This window comes from Danio rerio, chromosome 7, assembly GCF_052040795.2.
Source record: "Danio rerio strain M-AB ecotype USA chromosome 7, GRCz13ab, whole genome shotgun sequence".
NCBI classification, from domain to species: domain Eukaryota; kingdom Metazoa; phylum Chordata; class Actinopteri; order Cypriniformes; family Danionidae; genus Danio; species Danio rerio.
The window spans coordinates 35,513,187-35,535,096 of NC_141027.1; the positions used below are offsets into that span (position 1 = coordinate 35,513,187).

At 36.6% G+C, this 21,910-nt stretch overlaps 1 protein-coding gene across 4 annotated transcripts in view; it reads right to left on the reverse strand.

The window, feature by feature from the left end:
* Positions 1-20,278, reverse strand: part of slc6a2 (solute carrier family 6 member 2) — a 32,398-nt gene extending 12,120 nt beyond the window's left edge. The window contains exons 1-7 of one of the 4 annotated variants that reach the window (XR_015495888.1): positions 19,556-20,228; positions 18,796-19,299; positions 17,644-17,775; positions 16,938-17,175; positions 3,172-3,310; positions 2,653-2,787; positions 2,425-2,528 (exon numbers count right to left, since the gene is read on the reverse strand). Coding sequence is in view for 2 of the 4 variants with exons in the window: in XM_087261482.1 (XP_087117608.1) it covers positions 2,425-2,528; positions 2,653-2,787; positions 3,172-3,310; positions 16,938-17,175; positions 17,644-17,775; positions 18,796-19,093 (1,046 nt within the window). In the remaining 2 variants the exon portion in view is untranslated. Of the gene's footprint in view, positions 1-2,424; positions 2,529-2,652; positions 2,788-3,171; positions 3,311-16,937; positions 17,176-17,643; positions 17,776-18,795; positions 19,300-19,446 lie in introns of all 4 variants that reach the window. The other 3 variants (XR_015495889.1, XM_087261482.1, XM_087261483.1) reach the window with 3 other exon arrangements.
* Between the last annotated feature and the right edge of the window lie 1,632 nt (positions 20,279-21,910).

Here is a 21,910-nt window from a genome sequence, read left to right on the forward strand (position 1 = left end):
GCTTATTTAAATGTAAATAACGTGAACGTGAATATTTCAAGCTGACATTTTTATTGCTTTTCATTATTTTGTGTTATTAAATAAAAGCAAATATTTTGACATAACTGTAGATTGCAGGTCTTAGTAGGACATCTGTGCCCTGGAGAGCAAAACCTGTTGGATCAGTGGGGTTTCAGCTATAGACGTCAGCATTTTGTGATGTGAAATCAATACTGCTTATTGCGTCATTAACATGATTTAGTAGTACACATTGACAAGGTTTCAAAAGCATGATTGCAAACAATTTAGCTCAAGTCAACCAAAGTGGGAATTGAGTCTTGAGGGAATCAGTCAATCTGTGCCTCTTCACACTTTCAAAACACTAAAATTGTTAGAGGAAATAATATTAATTTCTCTCGTTTTTTTCCCCTTTACTTTCATCAATCGGTGAAGACTTCTGCAGCGTAGTTATGCATCGATGCTCTTTACTGTTTCAGCTTTCAGCAGTGACATTTACATGTACACTACACTGAACTGAACTAACAATTAAAACTGGACTGAAGCAGTTTCAATTTACTATGACATTATCTATGTTAGCCTTCTTTGACACAATCTACATTGTAAAGAGCGCTATATGAAGAAAGATTAATTGAAATGTCCACTTTATCCTTCTTTGGCCAATTAAATGTTTCATCAATCTAAACAAACTTGAAAGAATTATTATTACACATTACTACAGTGGTTTCCTTTCCAATTTTTATATTGTGTACAGACGCCAACATTAGCAAAATGATATCCTTTTGCACAGATGCATGAAAATGACTATAAATGCGGTTGCTGTAAAATCCAGGCCAGTATAATCCTGGCAGACCTGTGTATTTTGGAGTTTACATGAAGACAAAAGCAGTATAAGAAATACAAATAAAAAAATCTTGAATTTTGAAACTTAATTTTAAATGTTGTTGAATGAACCGCCAACTTATCCAGCAAATATTTTACGCAGTGGATGCCCTTTCAGCTGCAACCCAGTAATGAGAAATATCCATACACACTCATTTACACACATACACTACAGCCAATTTAGTTTATTCAATTCACCTATAGCGCATGTCTTTGAACTGTGGGGGAAACCAGAGCACCCGGAGGAAACCCACTCAAACATGGGGAGAACATGCAAACTCCACAGAGAAATGCCAACTGAACTGGCCGGGAATCAAACCAGTGACCTTCTTGCTGTGAGGTGACAGTGCTAACCACTTAGCCACCGTGTCACCCAGTCTTTTCTATTTTAATTTAAAATTGTGAACAGTTCATGTCCTCTGAAAAAAGGTATTTTCTAATTTTTCAACTTAATGTGTAAGGACCCCTGCTCTTTATCTTCTGAGAATTTCTTTAATAGGTTGAATTACTTAAATGTGTAATCAATTGCATAGACTTACAGGGCCAACTTGGGGAGCTTTGTTTTGAGGTTCTGTCATGTTTGGTTGGGTTTGGTTTTCATTTGTTTGAGCACATTTCAGATTTTCAAATGCAATACACATTCAATCAAGCACCTTACATTGCACATCACACCCTAATTTCAAAATGAACTTATTAAAAATGCTACTTGATTTAATGCCAGTTGACTACCTTGATATTAAAATGACATCATATTGACATTATAATATTATCATTGGCATTAAAAACAAACCAAAAAATAATAATAATAATAATTAAAGGACTTTCATTATAGTATACTTCTTTTTTGTGTTCTTTTTATTTTGTTGGTTAAAATGGCATCAATGTGTGGATGTCAAAAAGATATCAAGTTTTGTCATCATCATCATCAAGCATTTTTGACATGTTTTTTTTCATCATGTGTGATGTGAATTTGATGTTGTTTTCACATCAAGGTGCCCACTGGGACAGTTTATCCTTTAACAGAAAGAAAAACTGCACAATCTTTGTTTCTTTTTCATTTATGTGATTTACTAAAAGAGCTGCATTTTAATGTTCTTTTAATAAATTCGGCATTCATGTGTCCCTTCTTTAACATTGCTTCTCTTGAATCATGGGATGCAACATTAATATGATGAGGTTCAATTCTCAGCACACAAACGAGTGGTGCAACATCTCAAATCACTTGATCAGAGACAGTTTCGTTGAAACGAATATTGTAATATGATCCGACCATCTTGACTGTTATCCAATAAGTCCTCAAGGAGACTGCCACCTGCTGGTCTCACTAACAACTTTACCTATGTTTTATCTCTGGTGGGGACATGCTGCTTTTCCAATGAGAACTTCAACCTATGAGGCACAGCTTCACAGTCTCAGTGCACTGGAATGACTATGAGCTTACACACGAAATGGAAATAAATACTGAAATTCTTCTTCTGGTAAGATTTGAACCTGTTCACGGACAAATATTATTATTGGCAAACATGTATCAAAGATTTGTCATACCTGTAGCAGTTATTGTTAAATTTATTGTAGCTGGAAAAGGCAATGAGGACTCCAAACCCCGCTCCTAGAGAAAAGAAAATCTGAGTAGCTGCGTCAATCCATACCTGCAGCAAACAAAAATGAGTGACAAGCCATCTATAAAACGCAAAATATGTTAGGTTTGTGATATATCTCTGCAACGAGGTCATCAAATAAGCTGAATGACTGATTCTAGTCACATAAACTTACTTGAGGGTTATTGAGCTTCTTTAGGTCAATGTGAAGATATGCCCTGATTCCATTCATTGCACCAGGGAGAGTGATGCCTCGAATCAGCAACACCAACAACACTATGTAGGGCATAGTAGCTGTAATATACACCACCTGAACACACACTCACACCCACACACAAATAAGGCTCTGTGAACGTCTGTCCAATGCCTGGAGATTCCTATCAATGATAAAATGGCTAAAATCAAACAGCTATATTGCACAACTAGGTAACACTTTATTTTAATGGTCCATTTGAGTATTAGTAGACTGTCTGCTTAATATCTGCTGATTCTGCTGCTTCAACAGACATTTAACTGATTATAAAAAAAACTCTGCAAGTACATGGCAACTTACACTAACCCTAACAGTCTACTTCCAATCTAATGAGAATTAGTTGGCATGTAGAAGCAATGTAGCTTACTTTAACAAACAGACCATCAAAATGAAGTGTGACCAATAATTATTCTAGTTTGTTTATATCTGGAGTTTTTGCACCTTTCCAGAGGATTTGACTCCTTTCCACAGGCTGAAGTAGAGGATGAAGGCGACAACAACAAGGCAGATGGTGAGCTCCCAGCGAGGAAGACCCAGATCTCCAATGCCTTTACTCTCATGACTATGCAGCACTCCACGCCTAGAGGATGAGAAATAATATGTGAGATTAAGCAATGACTTGTTTGAATGGCATGATTTTTGTGTATATATGTGTGTGGTATTTTGCATCATTTGTTATGTTTATTTATTGCCTGTTTTTTTATATTTTATAGACCAATGCTGTTTTGTCTCTTTTTATGTTTGACTGTGGGTTTTTACAAACATGTAACTAATGAAAAATGTTAAACTTTAGATCATGTACAAACCATGTATTGTAACTCCACTGGGTGAAATACTGTTAAATGATTTAAAAACATTAAATGGGATACTTTTGGTATCAAATTATGCAATGCTTAACAACAAATAAACAATATATTATTATAACGTGCTCTAGTCATGCTGCAAATGAAGAGTGTACTGTAAAATATTCATCTGCAAACAAGCACTGGTTTTGAATAACCACCATACAGGTTTATTGGCCTAAGGAACCAGTGCTGGAAGAACTACACAAATCATGCACTTCAGTAAAAGTACAAATACACTTTATAACATATACTATATATTATATTACATAAAATATTATCCAGTAAAAGTATAAAGTCCTCTTTTTCAAAATTGTTTTAGTGAAAGAACAAAAGTCCTTGATTTGTAATCTACTTAAGTATCTTATTGATGAATGTTTATTTTGCACAAAAAAAAAGATGTAACCAAATGTTATACAATCATATACAAAAGTTATACTTAATTATAATTCATGATAATTCAATTGTGCAAACAAGTGCAAATAACAAAATATATTATCTACCATAGTATATGAAACGAAAATTTGTGTAAATGTGTGCGGACCAATATAAACAAACAATATTTAAAAAAAATAGTTTTTATGTGTGTTTATAAAAAAAAAACATGGTTTTTAAAATGTAAACATTTTAAGAAGAACACTATGTAATCATGTTAATTTGGTATTTATTATGTGCCACAACAGCAAAATGATCATCAATTTACATTTCAAGATTCCACACTTAGATATTGCTTGATAATATTAGCAGGTTTGGCATGCTGTCCCAGGAGAGACCCTGAGTTTGGAGATAAATGAGCCCAGGGCTCCCACCTGGTCAATAAGCATGTAAGGGCGTATGAGATCAAGTAGTTCTTGAGAGCTCCATGTGGTAAAGGAGGAAAATAGGGTGGACTGAGCAATGCTAGACGGGCTATTTATAGTGAGTTTGGAATAATCTGATTGGCTTACTAATGATTACAGATAAGAGACCAGCAGTAATCAATTATATCACGCGCTACTCTCGAAATTAGTTTGTTAAACTTCGCTAAATTAACATCATGTTTAGTTTTAAAACAAAACTGACCCCGTTCAAATCGGTTTGTATATCCAGTCCCTTACTGAAGATTCACTCTGAATGGATCATTTGAATCAGAGAGTTGTTGGGTTGAGAACAGATGTGGTCAGATCACTCCAAATCATGAATTAATTGTTCAATGCAATTTGTGAACCAACTTACCAGGTTAACCAACAAAATTCAGCTCATTCACCTATCAAACACTACTATCGCATCTCTGAGCATATGATGAAATCTCCCCTTCAAAATAACTTTTTACTCAACTATATCAAGGAAATGTAGTAGAGTGAAAAGTACAATGTTTTGTTTTTGATTTTAGTGAAATAAAAGCAAAACCTTTCTGAAAAAATACTCGGATAAACAGCAGATACCTAGAAAAATGTACAGTAGTGAAGTAAAAACCTAGTTACTGTCCACCACTATATAAGCCACATCCGCTATGCAGGATTGTGGGAAACCTCATAAACCAAAACATACATTACTCCTACATAAACCACTATGTAGGAGTAGTTTTGTAGCTTGATGTCACTGCTCGTACGATACTTGGAAAAGGGATTACAATTATCACTGTCCCATGTATCAAACAGAAAGGGATGTTCTCCTAAGTCAAAGTATGATAAAGCCTGTAATGATTGTATAGCTACAAAGAATTTAGTCCACACCATCCCCATCTAGGGAACTCTTGTTTTTACAGCACATTCTTACAAGCTTTCATGTGCTTTATATGTTATGCTTGCTCTCGCTCTCCTTTAACGGCTGTTTCCTCTAGATACTCCTCTCGGACCTGATGTTTATTACATGCTAACATCATCCTAAAATTCACAGAAACCTTTATAGATTCGAAGAAAACCGATTCATGAGCATTTCAAATAGAGAGGACCATTTTTAAGTGGCAGGTTTGACTGGACATTGCCTAACATTTGGCTTTCACTACTGTAACAAAAAGAATTTAGAAACAAAGGAGCAGTGGATCCAAATGCAGTGTGTATATTGATGTAATACCAAAAGTAGGGCTGAAAAACACAATTATGATAAAAAAAAAAAAACTTGATAGTCAGTGTTGATAGTTATAACTATGAGTGTGGGATCTCTGTTTATTTACAAGTTAATGGAAGGGTGTTTTTGTTCAGTTATTTCACTTTAAATACAATAAAAATAACATATTCTTTGCCATTAAAGTGAAATTACTGAAGCTAAACAAAGGAGCCTGAGAACAATTTTCATTTTAAAAGTAAATGTGGATGGCACTTTGAGGCATCGAACATGTGCTATCATTTTATCAAATGGAAAAGAATCAACATCATATTATCGGCCAGCCTAAACAGAAACAAAATTAACTAAGCTCCTCACATAATATATCTAATATATCTATATATAATATAAATACCACAAGGAAACGAGAAACCAGGTAGAACCACAAGTATCCAGAAAATGAAAACACACAAAACCATTCCAAAGAATATAACACCAAACCATTACACACATAATCCCAATTTGTTTCCCACATCATGCTGCGTCAGTTGTTTTAAAAGATTTGCCAGCTCATAAATTACCAATAAATCGTTAGGTTCTTGCTCCCCAAGAGGAATGATCTATGTTTCCAGCATTTTTTTTATGGCTGCACAAATAAAAAAGGTGAATAATGGTTAAGACCAAAGATTTCTCAACCATCCAATGATGAATATTATTACTGGTTTCAAGCAAAATATCTGGAACCACCCCATGAAAAGAGTCTCAGTAGAATGTGATCTAAATGATTCCTGTGCTGCACCTCCCAGTGAGGTTCAAAGAGGAGAAACAGTACAGGCCATTGTTCTTACATTATAAACAAACCCCTATAGCACTGCCAGGACATTGCTGTTGCCTTTCCTTCTCAAAGAGCTAAAGCCAATGCTGCAGGCTTGAAAAACTTTAAAACAAGATTGAAGATCCAGAACATTAATCTTATGGTGGTTACTCTTACTTTTAATAAAAGCTTCATTTGATGGCATAAAAAGTGAATCAAAATCTATAAAGGAGATGCAAAAGCTTGAATTCACAACATTCAAAGCTAAGACACTTGTCTTGAAGTTGGAGAGAGCTTGAGAATTTTCTCATCAAGCAAGATTTTTTGTCATGCACTGGGCATGAGGGAATAAACGTGAGTGTGAGGTCTACAGAAACATAGATCATGGAGCCGTCATGGCTGAGTTAATGAGGAAAAGGAAAGCCAGGCAAACCCTCAGGGCTCAAAAGACGGGAGACGGGCCAATCCCTGTCCGTTCGTTCAAATTGTTTGAAGTCTCCAATTTGCGTCACCATTGCCAATAACATCACGCTGGGACCTGTCAACCCACCTGTCCCACTACAGCTTGACCTTTAATCCACTCTCTGTGACATTTCATCTGACCCCTGGCTCTTTATTTACTTACACTTTGCAAATACAAATCTTGTTTAGGTCAGGCTGTGTGAAAAAAAAAATACTTTGACAAATGATCTCACTCACATTTTATCAAGATTGTGATAACGCTTGTTTTCTACAATAATATCACAATTATTTCAATTACCAAGAGATGACATAATTGAGCAGGTCACTCATTTTGCAAAAAAATAAACAAAACACAATCTCTGTGTGAAGAAGCCAATTAGAATACAGTGAGAACGATCCTATAACTCAAGTCTATTTACTCAATCACTTCCCATTGGCTTATTCTCCTCTTTATCGAGGGTCACCACAGTAGAATGAGCCACCAATTACGCATAGGTTTTACCAATGGATGCCCATCCTGCCGCAACCCTGCCCATTACTTCATGAACCCTCTGTGTGGGAAACACCCAAACAATCAGTTTTAAGCCAAAAACTGACAACTTTTTATATGTTTGCCTGTTTGTTTACAGGACAATGTTTTTGGGACTGAAAATACACACATTTCAAAAGTGGAAGAATCAAAGTGGACATTTTTGAAGATGTCACCATTATCGTGTACATGTAAACACCAAAAAACGAAGTCTTTAAAACAATCTCATACATGTGTTAGCGAAGTGTAAATTAAAAGCAAGCGCAAATAAACATACACAACAGTAGTGGAGTACTGGGTAGTGTTCGTGTTTAAGTATTTCCTTACACTTCATCAGCAGAGTGTGCACATCACAACCTAAAGCGGAGACAAATCTTACACACATAGCACATTATACATAGACATGAGCACCGAGGTGCTAATGACACATTGTCACTTTCCTACAGGTACTGTTTACTTAAAGTCACCATGAACTGGAAGCTGCGACCGTTATTTTATTTCGTATTGTGACACAGTTCCTAGAGAAACTGAATATTACATGACACAGCAGTAGGCGTGGCTTGTTTTTTCTACTGCAAGCTGAATGGATGTAGCAAAGTAGACATTTCATTCAGAGAGATCGGGAAAAGGGTTTGTGAAGAGTTATTACAACCTAACAGACACCTCCTCCTCACCATTTCTGTTTGTTGTCAAAACTGACAGTTGGAGCAGCATGATTAAATATGTTAGCCACGCTCATTACCTCAAAATCAAGCCACTGATAATTTAACTGAAAACAAACAGAAAATGCATTCCCAGATTTCAATAACGAATAGAAGAGCAAACTTTTTTTCTTAAATGACATTCACAGATGAATTGTTCACTACAAAAGTAGCAATGTGAGCTAACAAAATCATGCAGTTAGTTAGTTGGACAGTGACAAAAACAGGTGTGGCATATGTAATAATGGGTTTTTGGATGTTAACATGAATCTGTGTAAATGCAGATAATTTAAAAAAACATTGTGTAGTCGTGAGTTTTCTAGAACCCCGAGCACCTGGCGCAAACCCACTCAATCACAGGGAGAAAACGCAAACATTGCACATAAAGAGCTCCTGGCCCAATCGGAACTCGAACCGGTGACCTTTTTGCTACCCACTGAGCCAATATGCTGCTTTATAATTCAAGTTACAAAAGCCAAAAACAACATCCCTGCATGGGGTTATGCCTTTTATTAACACTTACGCAATGAACTACAAGAGTGACATTTATTCTAAACTGAACTGAAGCCGTTTCAATTTAACTAGAACTACACCAGCATTCTACACTACTCTCATCCCTGTATGAATTGCTGGAATGTACCACAGTTTGAAATATTTTGGCTTTTATTCTCTTGCCTTCATTTGTGTTAAGCTAATTTGACACAATTTACATTGTAATGTGCTAGAGAAATAAACGTGAATTGGATTTAAAATCATGATAGGTAAGACAAAGTTAAGCATTACACATGCAAGAGTATTGTAAATGGACACTTAAGTACAGTGTCGTTTGGTTTTGCTTACCGAGTATTGAGGTCTGTATTTGGTTAGGAACCTCATTATCTTTGTTGTGTACAGTAGTTATGCTATCAAATACTGTGGATGAGAACAAAAAAAAATCTACATAATAGTTTTTTACTTAAATCCTTTACTACTTAGTATTCTAGGTACACCTATTTTTTATTTGACTTCAAACGTATAAAGAAATTTGGCTTAGGATGTTTTTAGAGTAAGCTATATAATAATTGTGTTATTGAATTAAATTATACCTATAACTATATCTTAAGCTATTTAAACTATATACAATTGAAATGATCATAACAACTGGGCGACGCAGTGGTGCAGTAGGTAGTGCTGTCGCCTCACAGCAAGAAGGTTGCTGGTTCAAGCCTCGGCTGGGTCAGTTGGCATTGCTGTGTGGAGTTTGCATGTTCTTTCCGCGTTCGCGTGTGTTTCCCCTGGGTGCTCCGGTTTCCTCCACAGTCCAAAGACATGGAGTAGAGGTGAATTGGGTAAGCTAAATTGTCCATAGTGTATGAGTGTGAATGAGTGTGTGTGGATGTTTCCCAGAGATGGGTTGCGGCTGGAAGGGCATCCAATGCATAAAAACGTGCTGGATAAGTTGGTGGCTCATCCCACTGTGGTGACCCCAGATTAATAAAGGGACTAAGCCGAAAAGAAAATGAATGAATGAATAAATGACAATAACTTAGAAAAATAAAGCACAGACACCGAAGAGGGTTAACTATAAATACATCTTAAACTATTTAAACTATATACAATTTAACTGATCATAACTTAGGTGATTAAAGCACAGACACTGGAGAGGGATACATTTTTAGTTCTTACATGTATGTGTCAAATGTCTTTGTTTGCAAATGCAATCAAATTTAATATTATTTTAAAACTTGTGTTTGACTATGTGCATATGTTAACGTAAAAACTCTTTGTAAAACGTGTAAAAAGGTTATAATTTGGGTATTCGTCAGAGCATTAGGGTGTTTCTAAGTCATCTCTTGCCAATATTTATGTCAAACTTTTCCGAGAAATCTAATACACATTAAACAGGCATCAATTGTCTAGTGCAAATATATGACAGGTGTAATAAAAGCTCAAAATATAAAAGTAATAAGGCCACCTTTGTTTTGTTTTTTGGGAGCCTAAGTGTTCACTTGCTTTTTCAAGCTGCCAGTTTTAGGTTTCCCATGCTTTGTTATCTAAAAATGAAAAAACTGCCAGATTATTGTCTTCTATATAGTCCAAAAACACATGTATAGCAAAACACAGAGACACCAGGATAGTCTTTCTAATTCCAGAAACAGACATAAGCACTTTTTGGTTTTTGTGGCAGTAGATCTGGGGTTTCAGCTGGTTGGGTCAGGACAGATGCGAGCACAGCCTCCTCTAATTGAATAATTGCATTAGATTGGCGAGTATCTTGGCAAACATTCCCTCTAGAGCTCTTAGTTCATCTGATGTCCTGTCTGGCCAAATGAAATCCAAACACCTTTGATTTCAACATATCCTCAGCTATGTTCTCTTTGCCAGAAAGTGGCCGCAAACCAGAACTTTGATGGCACGCGGGGTCTCATCACAGCTTGCTTAACTTTATATTTGTTTTAATAACATGCAACAGAATGTCCTACACTTGTTTGTAAAACTAAAATTTGTCGTGGTTATGAACCCCTCTGGCTGACAAGAGTTCAATAATGTTTATCTATTTTTAACATTTCCTTCCTTTTACTTTTTGTGTTAAATTAAAAACAAACATGGGTCACACTTTATAATGATGGCCTGTTTGTTAAATTTAAGTTACATTGCATCTACATGCCAACTAATTATCATTAGATTGACTGTTAGGTTGGAGTTAGGGTTGGGGTTAGGATTAGTGTAAGTTGACATGTACTTGCAAAGTTTCCTATCGTCAGTTAAATATCTGCTGAAGAAGCAGTATCAACAGACATTAAGCAGACAGTCTACTGATACTCAAATGGACCATCAAAATAAAGTGTATGCTATTTTAAAGAATTCTGACTCAACTGCATGTGTATAAACATAAAAAAGACAACATTAATCAAACAACTAATATTGAACTTACGATTCATTTCATTACATTTTTTATTGCTTGTTTATAAAAAAGACATAGCCAAGTCGTCAAAAACCTTGTTTTGGCATCCTCAATGATAATAAATTAGTAAAATAATCAAACAACCTTCTAATATTGAATCTACATTCTAAGATTTCACATTTATTTGCTTGTTTAATTTATTACATTAAAGACATACAGCAATAAAGTGGTCACAATCTTTGTTTTGGCTTTCCAAATGATTATATTTCTACCTCCAAAATCCACAATATCTGTCTTCATGACATCAGTCTGGTGTTAAATCTGAGACCGTTTGTGATGTAACAAGATTTCAGTAATGACGGAATAATTAGATTTCGGACACCCGCTGTGTAAAACAATACAATGGAGCAGTAACGGCTCATTATTCTCAACAAACAGTGATTGACTCGAACATGTCAAGATTGGCAGAGACAGTGTAGTCAAAGGAAAGTGGGTGGCACGCTAGATGATGAAATATGCTTTGTTGAGCTTGTCATATTTTGCTTTTGTCTGGCTGTCGGTTGTTTTAGAAAGCTGCATGGCATGTAAGACCAATGAGCCTGACTGGGTTTTATCAAGGGCGTCTGGACTGACAGCTGCTGGTTCAACACCATATTTCTGAGATTGGTTTGGACCGCTCCCTGTCATTTTTGGCTATTCTGAGCAACACACGGCGTAATCTAATATTCAGTGTATGGCACACCTGCTGAGCATGTATGTGTCTGCTGTATGTGTGACAGTAATGAATATTCTCTAGTGCCCCGTGTGCTGTTCCACGGTGGCAGGATTACTGGTGGCCGAAAACTATTATAATAGAGCTGCATGAGGGGGAAAATCAGAGGAAATGACAGCTTTCCACATCCACTCACACACTGAAGACAGCTGGGGAAATGACACTTCAAAGCACTGCCGGGTGGGAAACCAGTCCAAACGAGAGTAAGAGCAGAGAGAAAGTGAGAGAAACAGCCAAACAGACAGCGAGAACAAGACAAGCGGAGAATACAAGTGGTAGATCACCAGGAACGAAAACAAATGAGTTAAGGGTTGGAGGAATTCAAATATATTAAGTCCCATATAAGAGAAAGATATATTGACGAACACCAATGCTGTTAATAAATTGTCAATACAATGTAAATACAATATGTGTGATGTTATCCAGGGTACTTCGTTGATTAAGCATCTAAATTCTCAATAGGTCACTTTTCTTACACTTGAAGTGATAATGAACAAAATGAACATCTTCTGCTAATTTATTTACCCTCATCCAAGTCATCGAAGATGTAGGTGGTTTTTAATCTTCAACACTGAACACTGAAGTAAATTTGTTTAGCTGAAACTATTCTTTGGTGATCAAATGTAAGTCAACGCCTACCAACACTCTCTTATGAGTCAAAAAAAACATACAGGGAAAATCAAATTAAAGGGGTAGTTCACCCAAAAAAATTGTATTATCCCATGATTTATTCCTCTTAAGGCATCCTAGATGCATATGTCTTTATTCTTTCAATCGAATCCTGTCAGAGGCACTGCATGTGGAAATCATGTTTGGCTTTTGCTGCTCTACAATGGCATTGGGCGGCTGTTTTTATCAGCAGTCCAAAAGCCCTATAAACCGCATCCATCCATAATAAAACAGTGTCTCATATGGCTCTGGGGGATGAATAAAGGTATCCTGTAATGAATTGATGTGTTTTTGTAAGAAAATATATCCCTATTTAAAACTTTTAATGCTGAAATTAACGCAGAAGTGAAGTAAAGATAAATTTAACAAAAACACATAGATTGACTGTTTTTAAGAAACCCCCTCATTCCCCCTCCCAGAGCCATAGAAAGCACTTTTTATTATGAAAGGACAAAAGCCAAATATAATTAAAAATATTTCTTTATAACTGAAATAATAAAGTCATATATACTTAGGATGCCTTGAGGGTGAGTAAAGAATGGGATAACTTTCATTTTTACAGTGAACTAACCGTTTAATACCCGTGGTTCATGGGTCATATAAAGTGAATAATTTTATTTAGAACTTTGTTTACAATATTTCATCCACGACAAACACATTCACATGCTCTGCAACCTATATAAAAAGATTAGATTTTACAGATTACAAATGTTTCGCTGCATACATCACATCAACAACACATCCTTATGAGACGAGCCCGTCACAATCCAGACTGTCTTGAACACAGTCAGGATCTTTTGCTGAATTGAGTTCCTTGCACAGACCTATGCTTTCCATTCAAAAGATCTGAATGTATAATGAGCTGTTAAGTAATGTTTTGCCTGTATATATTCAGTGTTACCCCTGTCTTTATCTTAGAGGTTGCCCTGTATATTGCATGTGGTGGGATTCTGCTCTCATTTACACAGGTAAGTAAACTCACATAAAATATGTTGCGTCAACCAGATTAAAATCGAAAAATTATCTGCAGAGTCAGGCAAAAGTAAATAAATCCTGCTTTTAGGTGCGGTGTTGCACATTGCATCCAATGTGTGGCTCATGTCGTGTGATGTTATCGCAATTCGCATTCAGCCAGAGCATGTTCAACTAGGCTATTTATGTTGTCTTTCATTCATTCATTTTCTTTTCGGCTAAGTCCCTTTATTAATCCACAGCAGAATGAACGGCCAACTTATCCAGCATAAGTTTTACTCAGCGGATGCCCTTCCAGCTACAACTTATCACTGGGAAACAGCCATACACTTTCATTCACACACATACACTACTGACAATTTAGCTTACCCAAATCATTTATACCGCATGTGTTTGGACTGTGGGGGAAACCAGAGCACCCGGAAAAAAACCCACCCCAACACATGGAGAACATGCAAACTCCATACAGAAATGCCAACTGACCCCGCCGAGGCTCGAACCAGAGACCTTTTTGCTTTAAGGTGACAGCGCTACCCACTGTGCCACTGCACCGCCTTCTTTATTTATTTAGTTGTATTATTCACAAAACTCCTAACAGTTGCAAGAGATGCACATCTGTCTTCATGAGTGTACTCTCTCTCTCTCTCTCTCTCTCACACATAAACACACACCACAATCACTATGTGCTGTCAAATAACGTGAAGACTAATATTTATTTTCAAACATTTGTTTCATTGTAATCTGAGCTAAACATGAGAGAAAAGGTGTGCTCTGATTTTTTTTTATTTTATTTTAGACTACATCCAACGTTTAATGGCTCATTTGATTTATACTGAGAATACAGAACAAAAAGTAGCTCAGTTTTACTTATGTCATTAATTTATTCATTCATTTTCTTTTCAGCTTAGTCCCTTTATTAATCTGGGGTCGCCACAGCAGAATGAACCACCAACTTATCCAGCACATGTTTTACGCAGTGGATACCCTTCCAGCTTCAACCCATCACTAGAAAACACACTAATTCACACACATACACTACGGACAATTTTTGCTTACCCGATTCACCTAATGCACATGTCTTTGGACTGTGGGGGAAACCGGAGCACCTGGAGGAAACCCATATGAACACAAGGGGAACATGTAAACTCCACCCAGAAACACTAACTGACCCAGCCGAGCTTCGAACCAGCAACCTGCTTACTGTGAAGCGATTGTGCTACATTCTGCGCCACCGTGCTGCCTATACTTGTCTCCTAAGATAATATTATCTCCCAATAATCTAGTCCCAGTCTTTATCTGTTACAAATATTGCTGCAAATTTTGAGAAAAGACACTGTAAAATCAGTCAATAGGTATCAAATATCCAAGGGGAAACACTGATGCCTTTTGATTCTCAAAGTACCAGAAACATTTGCATTTGATAAATCACCAAGAACCACATTTTCAGCTAAACATCTTCTATAATGATCTACTGAAGGAAAAACAATCACTGTTCACCTTGAATGGCCCGAGCATTCGTAAATCAACAGCACATTTTTGGGTGAACAATCGCTATAATCTACATCAAAGAGATTTCTCTCTTCGAAAGATTTCTGAATATGATTTGCGCAATAAATTGAAGAAATTATTAGAGGAGAACTCACTAAACTTTGATGACGTGCATCACGATTTTGCCCATCACCGGTTGTTAACAAATCAACAAGTGCTGTGGGTTCTTTATTGTTCCATCATGCATTCTTTTGGTTTCCCCTAACGTGAGGAGCCAAATTTTCCATTAAACACGGAAAAGCACTGCTTTTCTTTGAAGTGCAAGTGACTGCCTTTCTTTCAGTCTACATCAAGAGTTTAAACATAGCCTGACACGCGTCACAGACTGTAGGCAGGAGTTTCTGAGTTTGAGTGCTGCATACAAGTTTCAGTGATAATGACCTATTTTTGAAAACCACAGCAAAAGTGTTTGCATATGATCAACTTCTACCTTAGAATGTCAACAGAGTACAAAATATACCTGGATGACTTAAAGGGACATCTTGGACAAAAACACAATTCTGTTCATCATTTACTTACCATCATGACATTCCAAAGCTATATGACTTTCTTCTGCAGAACACACACACATAAATAAATTAAAGACTTTTGGATAGATATACCCATTCTATAGGCAAAAAAAAAAAAAGAAAAGACAAGAAAAAAGTGTTCCGCAGAAGAAAGAAGGACATGAGCATAAGTAAACAATGCAGAAGAACTTTAACTTCTATAAACTATTTCCTCAAAGGCCTTTAACCAGAAATAACTACAAAAATATGGTAACATTCTTAGACGAATGCAGATTAATGTATTTTTCGTGTTATTTCTCTGTGATATCAATAAAGCCAACTATCTTATTCCAATGACTGCTCCTTACTCATTCGCATCTTCTGTCTGGGAGTTTTAAAACATAGCTGACTAACAGTGATGATAAATGCATGAATCTCCTCGACACATCCCGACAGAGGTAAAGTCACAGCCAGGTCTGAAATGTGTTTTTCATCTTTTCCTGTCTTATCCAAAAGAAATCCTCAACATCCATTAGAATGTTTTCCTGATCTTACACATACACACACAGTTACGCAGATGATACTGTGCAGACTTGCCATGCTTTGTGCCAGCCATGAGCAACATTACATGCACAATGCAATGCAAGACTGAATGGAAAATGGTGATAAGAGAGTGATAGTTTCATTTCATGTCATATCAGTAAGACCACAGGAAGCGGCAAGCGACTGGTAGATGACAAACTGGAACAATGTTGACACAAATCACAGACAAAGCAAAGTAAAACAGCTATTAACCCATTACAGATTTTGTTCTTGGAGATGTACTTTTTAAAAAAGTTTTACAACACTCACATACAGTACGGGACTGTTTAATAAAAATCCCTCTTGCAAGTCTTTTGCTGACTGCAGTCCATTAAATCCACTCTCAGCATGAATTATTTTAACTGATACTGATATTGCTTCACAGCTAAATCTTTGCATTCCCAGACATATTTTATGACACTTCTGTAAATAAACTGCTACAATAACATACTACAGATTCGTTAAGAAACATTTTTTAATTTGATATTATTTTGATTGTGCCTTTCAGACATTCTATGGGCTAGAAATAAATTTGGTCATACATATCAACCAGCAGACCGTAGAATATTAGTGCTTAATATCTGATAATACTTAATTTGAGGCTTGCCCAAAAGACATTATACCATAAGCATTTCTGCAAGCACATGTCAGCTTATTCTACCTACAGTCTACAGCAGGGGTGCCCAAACTCGGCCCTGGAGAGTCGTTGTCCTGGAGAGTTTAGCTCCAACCCTAATCAAACACATCTGAACCAGCTAATCAAGCTCTTACTACATATACAAGAAACCTTCTGGCAGTTGTGTTGTAGAAACTTGGAGCTAAACTCAGCAGGACAAAGTTTAGTATGAATGTCTAAAGGGGCCACCAAAACAAAGTTTAAACTGCAAAAGACAATGATGAAAATAAATTTAAGACTCACTCGTAGAACTCTGCGGCCGGTGTGTTCTTGTACTTGGCATAGGATGTTCCATTACCCAAGACGGTGCCATTGATGTCCTTTGGCTCTGTGCAGTTGGGGCTGTTCCACGGGTTGTTACAGTGAAGCCAGGGCAGCTCACTCGTCAGTGAAGCGTATAAGTAATACAGTGACCATGCTATAATAACATTGTAGTAAAAGCCAACATAGAGTGCTATGACAATCACTGTGTAGCCAACACCTGAGGAGAAAAGTGAGAAAAATATATATTTTTAAACTTAATTTAGGTCTGTTTGTTTTAATATGTGAAGTTAAAAGTATGTGTAATGACTTCAAAGTCAAAGCAGCAGTCCTAGAACTGAGCCTTGCGGCACATAATTAAAACTTGTTATTGATTTGATACCATTTCATTTACTGATACAAACTGTCAGATAGCTTTGACTTGAACCATGAATTACATCAGATCACATCAGACCCACTGTGTAACCTAGTTCACAGACTCAACAAGCACAGTTGTTGGCTTTTGTTGGGTCATTGTGTTAACCGTGTTTGCCTGGTCACTTTGAAAAAGGAGACATCCAAAAGGATTTTTGCTTTGGTGATTGTTGGTAGTGAAATATCAAAATGAACTAGTTGACATTTGTTGAACGCACAGTGATTTGCAAATTCTTATCCTTTGTGACTACTCTTTAGTCAATTTTCTACATACCTTTAAATACAGGACAGATTTTCCAAAGAGTAGCTGCTCCCTCTCTGTTATACTGACCCAGAGCAAGTTCCATGTAAAACAGAGGCATCCCAGCAATAAACAGGAACAGAACATATGGGATCAAAAAGGCACCTGGGGGACACATTATAGAGTTTAACATTTAAATGCTGACAGATTACGTATGGAAGGCCAAAGAATAAACAGATGAACAATAGTCACTCAATCGTAACTGCTTGTGTAGTGAAAAGGTCAATCTAAGATCATTTTAACATAATCATAGTTCTAAACGCTCACTTTGTGTTATTTGTAATATTTTTAGATGTGGAAAATATGAAAACTACACATGAAAACATAAATCTACCAAACACTGCTCTATTTGTTTTTGTTCACACCGGTTTCAATATTATAGTTTTAATATTAGAATTGGTAATTTGTTTATTATGTTAAAAGAAGCTTCAACATTCATGGTGGACAATGTGTTGCCTATTATACTAAAATATGTAAAAGCATAAGTCATTTAATGCATTTTTGCACAAAGATAGATACGAAAATATGCTAAGTTATACAAATAATACAGCCCAACAGCCCACTGATGGCTAATGAGTTTGTTAACACTGACATTTTTTTCATAGAAACAACTGGTTCGAAATTATTGAGTGATTCGAGTCATAATGACTGGACTCAGGCGGCATCATGAAATGCTGTTCAATTGGGTGTTTGTTAACAGCTCTTCAAACTAGCTCTTTTAACATTAGAACAAAACTCTACAAACTTTATGGAGTAAATACATTCTACTGCTGCACAAGTAAAAGGATACATTGAATATTTGAAATGTAATTTTTGCATGAATAAGATAAATAAATTCTAGTATGTTTGACAATTGCTTTTTTATTTTATTTTAATATCATCTTTATATATTAATACCCTGTTCAAATTATTGATGAATAGAATGATATAAAAAAGTTTGAGACAGAGTGTGTCAATGTTATACAAAGAATGCAATTAAATAATTTTCAGAAGCAATAAAAAAGTTTGCAATCTATTTCAACAAATAATTATAAATTAAGTAAGCTAATTTACATATTGTTAGATCAGAAGTAGCCATATAAGCTATGGGGAAACCCTCAAAATAAACAATAGCATTAAGCTTACCTCCACCGTTTTTGTAACACAAGTAGGGGAACCTCCACACATTGGCCAGGTCCACAGCAAAGCCTATGACAGAGAGCAGAAAGTCCATTTTCTTGCCCCAGGTCTCCCTCTCAATTTCTTCACCGGAGGCAGAGGTGCAGGCGCGGGAGCTCGGGGAGGCCACGACCGAGGAGTTCGTGTACTGGACCCCATTCTGCTCCTTCACCAGGATCAGCTCCACTTCCTTTTTCTCCACGTTAAACTGTTTCAGCGGGGCCACCGAGGACAGTTTGTGCTCGGGCAGGACTTGGATGTTCATCTTTGCGCCCTGGCGCTCTCGTGGCCCCGAGGATGTGGAGCAAGTGAAGTGCGTGCCGCTCGCGCTGACGATGATGATGATGCTGCTGCTGATGATGATGATGCTGCTGCTGCTGAGGAGGATGATGAAGAAGATGATGATGAACAAGACACGCTACAGCAGTTCCTCTCCCGGTGAGGTAGAGAGTGTTGCCAAGCTTTCATGAGCTGAAAGAAAGGAGAAATGAAAGTTTACTGTTACTGTGGGGCAGTCAAGCATCCCATGCACTCTTAACCAAGCGCGCGCAAAGCGATTTACTGTAGGCTATTTGCGAAAGCGTTTAGTCACGGTTAGCAAAGAGAAGAAAACTTTACAGTGTCATTCGCTCAGCATTGTTCGCTGGACGCACTTCGTGGAATAACAGTGCATGTCTGCATAAAGTGTAGCTTTTCGAGAGTGTAATGTTTAAAGATGACTCTGTACTTGTCATGAGGGGGTCCCTCCATGATCCGTCCCTCCTGCTTGATCCAGAAAATGAGAGACTGACGCTTCTCTTGGAAGTTTTACTCTCCCCTCCCTTCCAGCTGCAGGCTATAACTGTGAGTATTTAAACCAACATGCAGTTTCTTCACACGTGATATTTCTATATGATCATCATCGCCAGCATCATCATCGTCTTGATAATGTTTTTGGAAGCTTCTCCTCCGCCCAGAATGCCAAACTCATCCTGAGGTAAACACGCGCTGCGCCACCGCTGGACTTGAAAATGAAGCCGACGCACCTTGCAAGTACTTTTTAGCACGTTTATCGCAGATTTTCCAAAGCACTTGGATGATTTCACCTAGATCTGCTAGTCGACTTTGAAAACACACTGTACGTGTGAGCGGTGGTTACATTCCTGGGAGAGAATCTGTTTTTCTTTTTTTTCTTTTTCAGAAATTAACCCAAAAGCGCAGAATTTGCACAGAATTTTCTGTAAATAAATGCAAATTATTAGCTGAAACTTTTATCACCGTCATAGCTAACAATGAACTTTTGCCAAAACACTTGTTATTTGCAGGTGATGTGTACAAAATAAGAAACAACAACAGGATGGTGCGTTAGGGTAAGTCATGTCGGGAAATTTGATTTTAAGAGTTGAACGGACATGAAAGCCATCATAAAGTCGTGGGAACGTCGGGATTTTCGTTTCCGACTTGGAGGCGTGTCCATGAGAACAATGGGATGCAGTTGACGTTCTGACTGTGTTACATTTGTTGAGGGCATTTTTTGTCATTTGAAATTAATCTAAATACATCAACAAAATAGTTTAGTGCAACAGAATATGAGCATTTATAGTACTACTTTCATAACTTGAATAAAAAACGGAGCAAAAACCCACATTCAGAATAATGTAGATGTCACACTCACAGAGAGAGAGACAGAGAGTAACAGGTAACATGAAATCTGGATTGTCATATAAAAATATCATTAATTCATTTTGTTTTTAGCATAGTGCCTTTATTAATCAGAAGTCGCTACAGCGGAATGAACTATCAACTTATCCAGCAAATGTTTTTTATGCAGCGGATGCCCTTCCAGTTGCAACCCATCACTGGCAAACACCCACAAACTCTCATTCACACACATACATACACTACGGACAATTTAGCTTACCCAATTCACCTATAGCCCTTGTCTTTGGACTGTAGGAGAAACCGGAGCACACGGAGGAAACCGACGTAGACTCTACACAGAAACGCCAACTATTACTCAACTGAGGCTCGAACCAGCAACCGTCTTGCTGTGAGGCGACTGCACTACCCACTGCGCCACCCTAGAAAATATCAAGTTCTTGCAATTAGAGTAAATTACTTTTTTGTAAAATAGTCTAATCTACTTTTTCATGGAATGCATGATTATATATTAGTTACACACTGATAGTAAGCTGTTTACAAATGATTGTTTCTTCTAATATACAATGTCATTAATTCGATGTTGACCAAGCGCTGTGCTAAAGCAAAGGTCAAATTAGTTTTTTTAAACATTTAACTTGACAAGCTTAGATGCTATTGAACGTCACAGAATGGGGTACTAAGTCTTGTGCTAACAGCATTAAAACAATCGCAAAATGTGCATTTAAACTATTTATTTATAATTAGCTGAATCAACACAATTCCTTAGAGTTTTGTGGAATAACTTAATTGTTTTATGTTCAATCAACTTATATTTGTAAAAACAAATTAACTTAATTGATTTGTGTTCAGTTAACATGAATAAATTGCGTGGAACCCAGCATTTCTTACAGTATAAGATGCCAAAAAATCTAGAAAACAATTCAAAAGTCACAGTGTAGGAAAACCTTATGTTTTGTAAATGTTTCCAATGTCTCCAATCATTTTCGAGCACTTAAAAAAATGCAGGGTTCCACACAATTCATTTATGTTGTCCCAACACAAATTGACTAAGTTAACTTAACACTTTTAACAAGTTTATGTGGATTGAACATTAAAAAAAAAGATTGTCCCAATGAAATTTTAAGAATTGTGTTATTTCAGCTCATTTTAAATAAGTAGTTTGAACGAGCAAAAAATAAATAAATAAATACATTTTGAGTAAAGCATGAACACACCTTTACTTGCCTTTCCCCATCATTTCCATGATTTGGAAAACATGGATGGAATCCAGCAATCCAAACATAACATGAATAAGATTTGTAATTGTAATGTCTCAAAAATGAATACATCTAAAGTATTGATGTACATAAAAATTGTGACATTGTTTAACCACAAAAACATTTTTCTTAATTATTAACTGTTAAATGTATTTTATTCCATGATTTAAATTAACCAGACACAC